Source organism: Panthera pardus, unplaced genomic scaffold (genome assembly GCF_024362965.1).
Source record: "Panthera pardus isolate Hobbes unplaced genomic scaffold, ASM2436296v1 HiC_scaffold_8, whole genome shotgun sequence".
In the NCBI taxonomy this organism is placed as follows: Eukaryota; Metazoa; Chordata; class Mammalia; order Carnivora; family Felidae; genus Panthera; species Panthera pardus.
The window spans coordinates 18,089,903-18,102,088 of record NW_026527013.1 but is presented as its reverse complement, the minus strand read 5'-3'; the positions used below and the strand labels follow the sequence as shown (position 1 = coordinate 18,102,088).

The 12,186-nt window shown below is 39.6% G+C and overlaps 1 protein-coding gene across 1 annotated transcript in view; it reads left to right on the top strand.

Moving 5' to 3' along the window:
* PRKAR2A (protein kinase cAMP-dependent type II regulatory subunit alpha) overlaps nt 1–12,186 on the top strand; it is a 111,667-nt gene that overhangs the window by 74,395 nt on the left and 25,086 nt on the right. The window contains exons 5-6 of the mRNA XM_019416755.2: nt 5,458–5,564; nt 7,246–7,399. Of these exons, the coding sequence (XP_019272300.1) occupies nt 5,458–5,564; nt 7,246–7,399 (261 nt within the window). The remainder of the gene's footprint in view (nt 1–5,457; nt 5,565–7,245; nt 7,400–12,186) is intronic.

Below are 12,186 nucleotides of genomic sequence, written 5' to 3'. Positions count from 1 at the left end.
AGGAAATGCTCAGGTTTATATGACCCTGGCTGAAAGCATTTGGAGGGTCTGAATTTATGCTGCAGAGTAATTTATCCAAAGTTGCTAGTATGGAGTTCTCTTCTCTGGTAGCAATTAACCCACTGGAAGTGTGTGACTTCTTCTCAGACCTTGAATATGGGGCACCTCTTGTGATTACTTCTCAGCAAAGAACTCAGGCATGGGGAGTGGTGTGTGTCCTCAGGGCTCTGGCGTAGGACCTATGCTTGAACCTGTCTTCCCTCCCTTGATGGAGATAGAGAGCAGGAGCTTTATTAGTCTCAGGCGGAATAAAACAAGGCCCATGACCTCAAGGAAAGGCTGGTTGTGAGAAATACTGGTCTGTGTCACTTATTTTCCCTAGAAGATCCATCTGTATCAAGGGAAAGAGGACTTGCTTCTTTATCTACTGAACAAAATCCCTTTTAATGTTCTAAGGGAAGTTGCTGTGTCAGTCTAATATTCAGAGTTTTCTTAGTGTTGAAGAATACCATTATACCATTTTATTTTACCATTTTAATGTTGAAAAATGGTAATGAAAATTTCAGATTTAGTTATATTTTTCTGGCATTTTTGTCATGAAAATATTCAAATACAAGTTGAAAGACTTTTATGGAACACACATTTATCTACTGCTTTGATTCTAACATTAACATTTTACTATGCTTGCTGCATTGTATACCATATACCCATCTTTCAGCAAAGGGGTCAGTAAACTTTTTCTTAAAGAACTAGGTAGTAAATATGTCTGTCATAACTACTCAACTCTGTTATTATAGCAGGAAAGCAGCCATAGACGATACATAAATGAAAGGATGTGGCTGTGTTCCAATAAAACAGTATTCACAAAAACAGTCACCTGGGTGGTTCAGTCCATTAAGTATCCGACTTCAGCTCAGGTCATGATCTTGCAGTTTGTGAGTTTGAGCCCCATGTTGGGCTCTGTGCTGACAGTGCAGAGCCTGCTTGGAATTCTCTCTCTCTCCCTGTGTCTCTCTGCCCCTCCTCAGCTTGTGCTCTCTCTCTCTCTCAAAATAAATAAATGAATTTAAAAAAACCCACACACATTATTTACAAAAACAGGCAGCTGTTTGCTGGCCCCTGCATTAACCCATCTTACTTTTTTGGGTTAATTTCATAGTAAGTTGCAGATATCATTGTACCTTCCTTTAAACACTTTGGCATGAACTAGAGTTCAATATTTGTTTGTAAGTTTTTTATATACAGTTTGCATACAATGAAATGCTTAAGTTTTGGGGCCCCTGGTGGCTTGGTTGGTTGAGCGTCCAACTCTTGATGTTGACTCAGGTCATGATCTCACAGTTCATGGGATCGAGCCCTGTGTGAGGCTCTGCACTGACAGCACAAAGCCTGCTTGAGGTTCTATCTCTCCCTCTCTTTCTGTCCTTCCCCTGATACCATGTACGAGCACATGTGCATGCTCTCTCGCTTTCAAATACAACATTTTTTTTTAAATGCATGAGTTTTGGGGCGCCTGGGTGGCTCAGTTGGTTGGGCTTCTGACTTCAGCTCAGGTCATGATCTCGTGGGTTTGAGCCCCATGTCAGGCTCTGTGCTGACAGCTTGGAGCCTGGAGCCTTCTTTGGATTCTGTGTCTCCCTCTCTCTCTGCCCCTTCCCCCTCACACTCTTTCTCTCTCTCTCTCTCTCTCTCTCTCTCTCTCTCAAAAATAAAGATTAAAAAATTTTTTTTAAGTGCATGAATTTTGGGGTGCCTAGGTGGCTCAGTGGGTTAAGCATCTGACTTCGGCTCAGGTCATGATCTCATGGTTTGTGAATTGGAGCCCCGTGTTGGGCTCTGTGCTGACAGCTCAGAGCCTGGAGCCTGCTTCAGATTCTGTGTCTCCCTCTCTCTCTGCCCCTCCCCTACTCACCCGCTGTCTCTCTCTCAAAAATAAATAAACATTAAAAAAAATTTTTTTTTAAAGCAGGAGTTTTATGTACATTCTCTGAAGTTTGATAAATGTTGTACACTTAGGTAACCCAAACTCCCTAACAAGTTATGGAAGATGGCTACGACCCCAAAAGATTCCCTCATGCCCCCTCATGATCAATTCTTGCCCCTTCCTTTCAGAGGCAACTACTATTTTGATTTATTCTACAGTAAATTAATTTTGTCTCTCATAGGATTTCATATGAATGGAAGCCTACAGTATTGTGTGTGAGACTTCTTTCACTCAGTTTTCAAAGTTCATTCCTGTTGCATAGATCAATAGTTCATTCCTTTTCCTTCTTCACCTTTTATTTTGAACTAGTTTTAGATTGACAAAAAAGTTGCAAAGATAGTACCGAGTTCCATATACCAGATTTCATCCAGATTCCCCCAGTATTAACATCTTACATCCCCATAGGACAACTATCAAAACCAGGAAATTAACATTCTTACAATACTCTTCGTTAAACTAGAAACCTTATTCAGATTTCACCAATTTGTTTTTTTCTGGTTAAGGATCCAATCCAGAAAATCACATTGCATTTAGTTCTTAACTTCTCTTCAGTCTGCCATGGTTTTCAGTCCTTTCTGGTGTTTCATGATCTGGACACTTTGAAGACTACTGGTTTGTTATTTTATAGAATGTACCTCAAATTTGGATTTCTCTGATGTTTCCTCATGACTAGAGTAGGTACACACATTCTTAGCCAGCCTGCAACAGAAATTATATTGTGTTCTTCCCTGAACATCATATCAGGGGGTCACTGATATCAGTATGTGTTATTGCTGGTGATGTTAGTTCATTCCTTGTTTGTTGCTGAGTAGTATTCCACTATATGAAAATACTAGTTTGCTTATCCATTTTTCTGTTGATGGATACCTAGTCTCTTTTATTGTTGTTGTTTTGTTTTGTTTTTAAGTCTCTTTCTTGTTGTTAGCTCTTATGAATAATGCTATGGATATTTTGTACAAGTCTTTTTTTGAATGTTTTTCCCCCCCATCTCTCTTCAGTAAAATACCTGAGGGAAAAATTGCTGAGTCATAGGGTAGATATGTTTGATTTTATAAAAACCTGCCATAACTTTTTCAAAGTGGTTGTACCATTTTGTATTCCTTCAGCAATATAGGAGATTCCTGATTATTCTGTATTCTTACCAACACTTGTTACTGTCTATCTTTCAAAATTATAGCCATTGTGGTGAGTATATTTGTTTCAGTTTTTTTTTTTAAGTTTATTTATTTATTTCGAAAGAGTGGTAGGAGCAGAGAGAGGAAGGAGAGAACCCCAAGCTGACAGCACAGAGCCCCATGTGGGGCTCAGTCTCACAAACTGAGATCATGACCTGAGCTGAAATCAAGAGTTGGACACTTAAACAATCGAGCCACCCAGGCACCCTTATTTCAGTTTTTAAAAATTTATTTCCTGGGGCTCCTGGCTGGCTCAGTCAATAGAGCATGCGACTCTTGATCTCAGGGTCGTGAGTCCAAGCCCCGTATCGGATATAAAGCATTCTTTAAAAAATAAAAATAAAAATAAATAAATAAAATAAAAATTTATTTCCTGGGGCGCCTGGGTGGCTCAGTCAGTTAAGCATCTGACTCTTGATTTTGGCTTGGGTCATGATCTCACAGTTTATGAGTTTGAGCCCCATGTTGGGCTCTGTGCTGACAGCAGAGTCTGCTTGGGATTCTCTGTCTCCCTCTCTCTCTGCCCCTCCCTGGCTTGTTCTTTCCCCTCCCTCCCTCCCTCTCTCTCTCCCTCCCCAAAATAAATAAACATTAAAAAAAATTATTTACCAAATTTCTTGTTTGAAATTTTCAAATTTATAGGAAAGTCAAAAGAATAGCTCCATGAACACTCATGTACCCTTCCCCAGTTGTTAACATTTTGCCACATTTCTTGCTTTTGTATATGTACACACATGTAAATACATATGAGCTGCTTTTTTTTGTTCAGCGCTATTTATGAATATATTTAAGACGTCTTGACTCTTAGCCACTAAATACTTTATAAGATGTATTTTCTAAGAACAAGGATATTTTCCTGCATTAGCACAGTACCACTATTACCATTGGTTCAGTATTGTTATTTAACATCCAGGCCATATTCTGATTTTCCCAGTAAAATTTTCTATAGCTTTTTTGTTTTATTTTTCAATCCTGAATCACATGTTGCTTTTGGTTGCCCTGGTGTCATTTTAGTCATCTCTAACCTAGAATTCTCCCCTTACACCTTATTGTCATGACACTGATGTTTTTGAAGAGTCCAGGCCAGAGTAAAGTTACTCAGACTGAGAGGCTGCCAGTGGACAGCCCACAGGCCAGTTACAGCTAGGTGTGTTTGGTCCGTATTATACAGGAAAATTTGAATTGTTACCTGTATCTAAACTTGAGACTTCTGGCAACACTGGGCTCACATTCCACGTGAATGTGGAATGTACAGGAATAGCACTTCCTTTTTAGTATTTGTCAGCTTTTACAGTATTCAACACACATGGGACTGTGGAACTAAAGACATGCTTTTAGTGATACTCAGTTATTTTAGGCAGCACAGTCACACTGACAGAACACTAAATGACACGGAATTCTGCAGCCGTACAATTTTTCCTTGTCAGGTCTTCAGTCTACATTCCTCCAAAGATAAAGTCTTTCTTTGAGCTGAAACTGATATTCTTTAGTGCCCACTGACAGTCACTGATCTCCCTCCCTGACAAAGGGATGCTGCCCCTAGACTGAGACCACTGTTTTGTTAGAATTTAATAGCCGTGTTTTGTTGTCATTATATCAGTATAGTTACCTTCTGGTTATAGTTATTGGTAAGTAAGCAATTGTACGTGTTGTATATAAATGAAGCAATAATAGCTGTCCAAGAACAGATGTCAATTTTGGAGTACCTGTTGTGCGATAAATAGTTCCTTTAGGTTTTTCTTTTTTAGTCATAAAAATCAATGAGCTAGAAACTATTAAACCCTTTTTAAAATATGGATTAACTGAGGCTTGGAGAGGTTAAGTGATGTGTGTGGCTAGTCAGAGCACTTGTGCTGCTCTGTGAGGTAATTTCTAAGTCCATCTCAGCCCTTTAGATTTGATGATCCTGTTAAGATCAACACCTACAGGAAGATGGCATCACATGGCTTTACAGATGACATAGTAGAGCTATCAAGGCACCTGACAGTCATGTGGGCATGGCTGGGAGAATGGACACCAATGATTTATATACCTGTTTTTGCATAAATTATGAAATGTTTTTTCAAAGCAGTACTGCCTCAGAAAACTTGGCAACTGTGCTGTGTTCATGGAGATACAAAGCTGAATGGTCACAGGAAAAATACTTGTTTCAGACAGCTTTTAGGTTTTTGCTTGAATATGGGAGCAGTCTGATATGTGTACTTCCACTGTGTAGTCACAAACTGAGATGAGCATAGTCATTTTTTTGCCCTAGCAAACGTAAAAGCCATATTTTCTCTTTGTGTGTATCCCCTGCAGGAACAACTTTCTCAAGTCCTTGATGCCATGTTTGAAAGGACAGTCAAAGTTGATGAGCATGTCATTGACCAAGGAGATGATGGAGACAACTTTTATGTCATAGAACGGTAGGAGATAGAGCTTTGCAGTCGTGTGGCTACAGTTATTAAGATTCATGATTCAGGGCAAGTGCTTTACCCTATGCTTTTTTGTTCATCCCAGAGAGGAGTTAGGAGCAGGTGTACAAGCTTCTCAAAGCTTGTGCCTCTTGTCCACAGCCTGCCCCCTCTATCTACTGCTGTCCTTAGTCCTCAGTACAACCCATATTTGGGTTGCCATTATCAACATTAGAAAGTCTCTTTTACAATTAAGCAAGATGTTCTCTATAAACATGTTATTTGCCAGTGTTCAAGTGAATTGATTTCATAAAGAAGCCATTTTGCGGGGCGCCTGGGTGGCTCGGTCGGTTGAGCGGCCGACTTCGGCTCAGGTCATGATCTCGCGGTCCGTGAGTTCGAGCCCCGCGTCGGGCTCTGTGCTGACAGCTCAGAGCCTGGAGCCTGTTTCAGATTCTGTGTCTCCCTCTCTCTGACCCTCCCCCGTTCATGCTCTGTCTCTTTCTGTCTCAAAAATAAATGTTAAAAAAAACTTTTTTTTAAAAGTCAACACGTATTTAAAAAAAAAAAAAAGAAGAAGAAGCCATTTTGCTATATTGTCACTTGGATCTTTCAGTCCCAGCCTAATTTTATACATGAATACACTGCCTCACCCTTCATGTCCCTGGCCCCTTCTGGCTCTGTTCCATGTATAAGACATATTGGGAGACATGAAATATATGGATTTGATCTGCTGGCCTTAGTGTGTCATAAGCTCTTGAGCTGTTAATACCATCTCAGCAGCTCCTTCTGACCCCCTCTCAGACCTGACAGGAACCACCCTCTTCAGATTATCTCCTATAGAATCCCTAGAAATGGTTATCACCAGGTAAAAGGGTCTCTTTAAGGAATTTGCTATATGTTGTTACTTATCTTGCAGAAACATTGATACGTTTAAGTTTGCCTCAGTGATGTATTGAGAGCACCTGTTTGTCTAAATGTTTGTCAGTTCTGAGTATTATTCTCGAGCAGTCATTAGTAGTCAATAGATAGAAAATTGTACCTTTTGGTTTCTTTATTTTAATCAATTCTATATCCTGGTTTTCAACAGACTACAAAAGGAATCCCATATAATCATTTTGATCCCTTTAGCAAAAGCATTTGACAAAATGCAACACGTTTTCATGATAAAAACTCTCAGCAAACTAGGAATAGATGTGGTTTTTCATCAGTCAGATTAAAGGAATTTATTTTAAAGCCTATAGCCAACATCATTGTTAATGGTGAAAGATCGACTGTGTTCCCCTTAAGATCAAGAACGGGACAGGGATATCTGCTCTTATTTCTATTCAGTATTATACTGTAGGTTCTAGCCAATGCAATAAGACAATGAAAAAGAAGAAAAAGAGGGAGGAAGGGAAGGCATATAGATTGGAAAAGGAAAAGTAAAGCTGTCTTTGTTTGCTGATATCATGATCCTCCCTAGAAAATCCCAAGCTACAAAAAAGCTACTAGAACTGATAAGTGAGTTTATCAAGGTCACAGAATACAAAGTCAAAATGCAAAACTCTTTTGTATTTCTGTATACTAGTAAAAATCTGTTGGAAATCTCCTGTCTTATATCATTTGTACCTTCTATTCATGTGCCACCTGCCAGGTTCTTAAGTTTATTATTAGAAGTAATAAATGAAATTATTTCTTGTTATGCTTCCAGGGGAACCTATGATATTTTAGTAACAAAAGATAATCAAACTCGCTCAGTTGGTCAGTATGACAACCGTGGCAGTTTTGGAGAACTTGCTCTGATGTACAACACCCCGAGAGCTGCTACCATCGTTGCCACTTCAGAAGGCTCCCTTTGGGGACTGGTGAGTTAGCGAAGTGATTCCTCTTGTATGGCACAGTATTGATTCCCCTTACTTCTGGTTTTCTGTCCTTGGGCTGTTGGTTCACACTATATTTTATAGCCAGTTCTCTAAAGGACATTATGAAAGGTCTTGCACCAATGTGTTTTTCCATTTCTCCAAAGTGATTTGTCAACAAACCATTTACTCCAGATTACAGGGAAAAGACAGTCTTATGACCTTGCAGTCATGTCAGCTCTTATTACACTTTCTGTTCATGGTTTTATTAGGAAGAGAGCGAGGGGAGAGATAACTCTCTATACAAGAGGCAGCCTAGAAAAAGAATTGTCATGGAAAGCTCTGCCAACAGTGTTTTCCATCTCTAGGAGTCACTTTTCTCTATGGCCCGCCACCCACTTGTGCATTGGTCTATGCAATATCCAATAGGTTTAGGTGACTAGAAAGGCTGGCTGCCATATTCTGGGAAAGAGAACTCTCCTAGAATGTCTACGGCACAGCCCTGCTATGATCCCTGTCCTGTATTGTCCATAGTCCACCTTGCTTCCTTCAGCATCATCAAGCCTTCAAAACCTATAACTCACTTCCTTCTTTTTTTTTTTTTTGAATGTCTGTTTATTTATTTTGAGAGAGAGAGAGAGCATGCACAAGCAAGTGGGAGAGGGGCAGAGAGAGAGAGAGAGGGAGAGAGAATCCCAAGCAGGCTCTGCACTGTCAGTGCAGAGCCCCACACAGGGCTTAATCTCACGAACTGTGAGATCGTGATCTGAGCCGAAATCAAGAGTCAGATGTTCAGCCAACTGAGCCACCCAGGCACTCCATAACTCACTACCTCCTTAAACATAATAATTACTCTCTTGTATAAATTCCAAATTTTAAATATCACTTTTAAGGTATTGACATCTGTGATAATTTGTTTACGTTTACTTTACAACCAGAATTAAATGTATACCATAGCATTATCAACATAGTTTTCAAATGAAATCGCCTATTAAAGACATAATAGAGCACCTTTCTGTGATATACTGATGTAGAACTAAGGATGTTCTGAGAGGAGTGTCTGGGTGGCTTGGTCAGTTGAGTGTCTGACTTTGGATCAGATGGTTCGTGGGTTTAAGCCCCATGTTGGGCTCTGTGCTGACAGCCTAGAGCCTGGAGCTTGCTTTGGGTTCTTTGTCTCCTTCTCTCTCTGCCCCTCCCTGTCTCGTGCTCTATCTCTCTCTGTCTCTCAAAGGTGAATACATGTTTAAAAAAAAAAAAAAGAATGTTCTGAGAGATGAAAGATAAAACAGCTTCAGAAGAGATCACACACTCGGGGGCCCAGTGATTGAAAAATCCAAGGGTAAATCATAGATCAATAAGTAATGGGGGAAAATAAACTGAGTTTTAAAATGCATTGATGTCCAAGCCAAGTACTGGTCCAGGCCAAGGTGGAATAGTCCCATTCCTCAGTAGTCTTCTCTCTTAAAACTAAAAAAAAGTCCAGATATCATATAACAAACAAACTTAGGAAGACCCTGGAAGATGGAAAGAAGGTAGAATGGCTAGAGATCGTGGGATTTAAGAACAAGAGAGTGAGTTTCTTGGGTTTTCTTTATTGCTTCCCATATATATCCCAGGTGGCGTTGTGGAAAAGCCTTCAACCTAGATCCACCAACAAGTACATACAAAAACAACCCCAAGAAAAGCCTGATCGCTTTAGCTAAAGGAGCAGGAAAAGAGCAGCCTAGCAGAACAGATAATACCACCCTGCTCCAGCCAAATACCAAATACTGGTATTTGGAAAAACTGCTTCTACCTCTCCACAGTGTCACTGGGGCCAGCAGCAAGCTGAACTTACAGGCTTACCCATCAGCAGAGAGGCAAAATGAGGTGATATGTGGTGTCACTAGTTGGCACTCCACTTTCCCTTCCAGGGTGTATCAATGGGACCCAGAGGGGAGATGAACATTCACTCCCACATGTACATGCACACTGTACCTAAACAGTGCTGCAAAATAAGATTAAATCAGATACATAGCTTCACAGCATAGTACACCAAATGTCCAGGATATAATAGAAAATCACTTGTTATACAAAGAACAAGGAAATTCTCAACCTGAATGAGAAAAGACAATCAACAGATGCCAGCACCAAGATGACAAAAATATTGGAATTAGCTGATGATAATTTTAAAGCAGTTGTCATATAACCAATTATATAAGCTATCAACAAGCAATTATGAACACACTTGAAAAAAAATAGAACACACTTGAAAAAAATTAGAAGTTGTCAGGGTGCCTGGGTGGCTCATTTGCTTAAGCATCCAACTCTTGATTTTGGCTCAGGTCATGATCTCGCAGTTCGTGGGTTTGAGCCCTGCATCTACAATGACAGCTCAGAGCCTGCTTGGGATTTTCTCTCTCTCCTTCTCTCTTTCCCTTCCTCTCTCTCTCTCTCTCTCTCTCTGTAAATAAATAAACTTAAAAAAATAAAATGTCTCAGTGGAGAAATAGAAGATAGAAAGAAAATCCAAAAGGGAAACTTTAGAACTAGAAAATACATTAACCAAAATAAAAACTCACTGGATGGGCTCAATAACAGAATGAATATGGGGGAGGAAAGTATCCATGAACTTGAAGATAGAAAAATAGAAATCACCCAGTCTGGACAACAGAAAGAAAATAGACTTAAATGAAATGAACAGAGTGTGTGGGATAGTAACAAAAGATACAATGTTTGAATTAATACAATCCCTGAAGGAGAGGAGAAAGAGTATGGAACTAAACAATTATTCAACGAAATAATAATTGAAAACTTCCCAAATTTGGTGAAAGATAATAAACCTGCAAATTCAAGAAAATGAGTGAATTCCAAATTGTATAAACCCAAAGAAATCTATACCAAGACACAACTTAATCAAACTTCAGAAAACTAGACAAAAAAATTTCTTAATCTTTATTTATTTTTGAGAAAGAGAGAGAGATTGGGAGGGGTGGAGAGGGAGGGAGATAGACCATCTGAAGTGGGCTCTGTGTTGACAGCAGAAAGCCTGATGCAGGACTTGAACTCACGAACCATGAGATCATGACCCAGATGCTCAACCAACTGAGCCACCCAGGCGCCCCTAGACAGAAAAAATTTTGAAAGAGAGAAAAAATTCATTAACTATAAGGGAACAACAATTTGAATGATACCAGATTTCCTAGCCACGAAGGCCAGAAGGGAGTGGCAGAGCATTTTTCAAGTGCTGAAAAAAAGAGAACTGTCAACTCAGAATGCTGTACCTAGCGAGAATATTCTTCAGGAAGGAAGATATCCTTGGGTAGAAGGAAACTAAGACTTTGTCACCAGCAGGCCTACCTTAAAAAAAATGGCTAAAGGTGGGGCGCCTGGGTGGCTCAGTTGGTTAAGCATCGGACTCTTGTTTTTGGCACATGTCATGATCTCACAGTTCATGAGTTCAAGCCCTGTGTTGGGTTCTGTGCTGACAGTGCAGAGCCTGCTTGGGATTCTCTCTCTCTCCCTCTCTCTCTGCCCCTCCCCTGCTTGTGTTTGCTTTCTCTCTCTCTCTCAAAATAAATAAATAAACTTTAAAAAAGGGGGGGGGAGCTAAAGGAAGTTATTCATAGAGAAGGGAAGTGATACAAGAAGGAAATTTGGAACATGAAGAAAGAACAACAGAAGAAGTAGACTATGGGGAGATATAAAAGACTGTCCTTCCCTTGAGTTTTCTAAATTATCTTAGATGCTTAAAGCAAAGTTTTTGTCTGATGTGGTTCTCTGTGTACGTAAAGGAAATATTTAAGACAATTATACTCAAAAGGAGGGGGGAGGGTAAAGAGATCCAAATGGAAGTAAAGCTTCTACACTTTACTCAAACTACTAAAATGTTGACATAAGTAAACCGTAATAAGTTACATATATAAGTATAATGCCTAGAGCAACTGCTAAAATACTATGTGCAAACAGATGTACTCAAAAGCTCTATAAATCGTACCACCTTACACCTGTCAGAATGGCTAACATTAACAACTCAGGCAACAACAGATGTTGGCGAGGATGCGGAGAAAGAGGATCTCTTTTGCATTGTTGGTGGCAATGCAAGGTGGTGCTGCCACTCTGGAAAACAGTATGGAGGTTCCTCAAAAAACTAAAAATAGAACTACCCTACGACCACTACTAGGTATTTACCCACGGGATACAGGTGTGCTGTTCCGAAGGGACACATGCATCCCCATGTTTATAGCAGCACTATCAACAATAGCCAAAGTATGGAAAGAGCCCAGATGTCCATCGATGGATGAATGGATAAAGAAGATGTGGTATATATATACAATGGAGTATTACTCGGCAATCAAAAAGAATGAAATCTTGCCATTTGCAACTACGTGGATGGAACTGGAGGGTATTATGCTAAGTGAAATTAGTCATTCAGAGAAAGACAAAAATCATATGACTTCACTCATATGAGGACTTTCAGAGAGAAAACAGATGAACATAATGGAAGGGAAACAAAAATAATATAAAAGTGGAGGGGGACAAAACAGAAGAGACTCATAAACATGGAGAACAAACTGAGGGTTACTGGAGTGGTTGTGGGAGGGGGGATGGGCTAAATGGGTAAGGGGCATTAAGGAAGCAACCCCTGAAATCATTGTTGCACTATATGCTAACTAATGTGGATGTAAATTTTAAAAAATAAAAAATAAGATAAAAAGTTCTATAAATCAAATTCTAAAAAGTGTTCAGGTAACCCACAAGAATAACAGGAAAATGATACAGAGGAACAAAAAACAAAAACAAAACAGGGG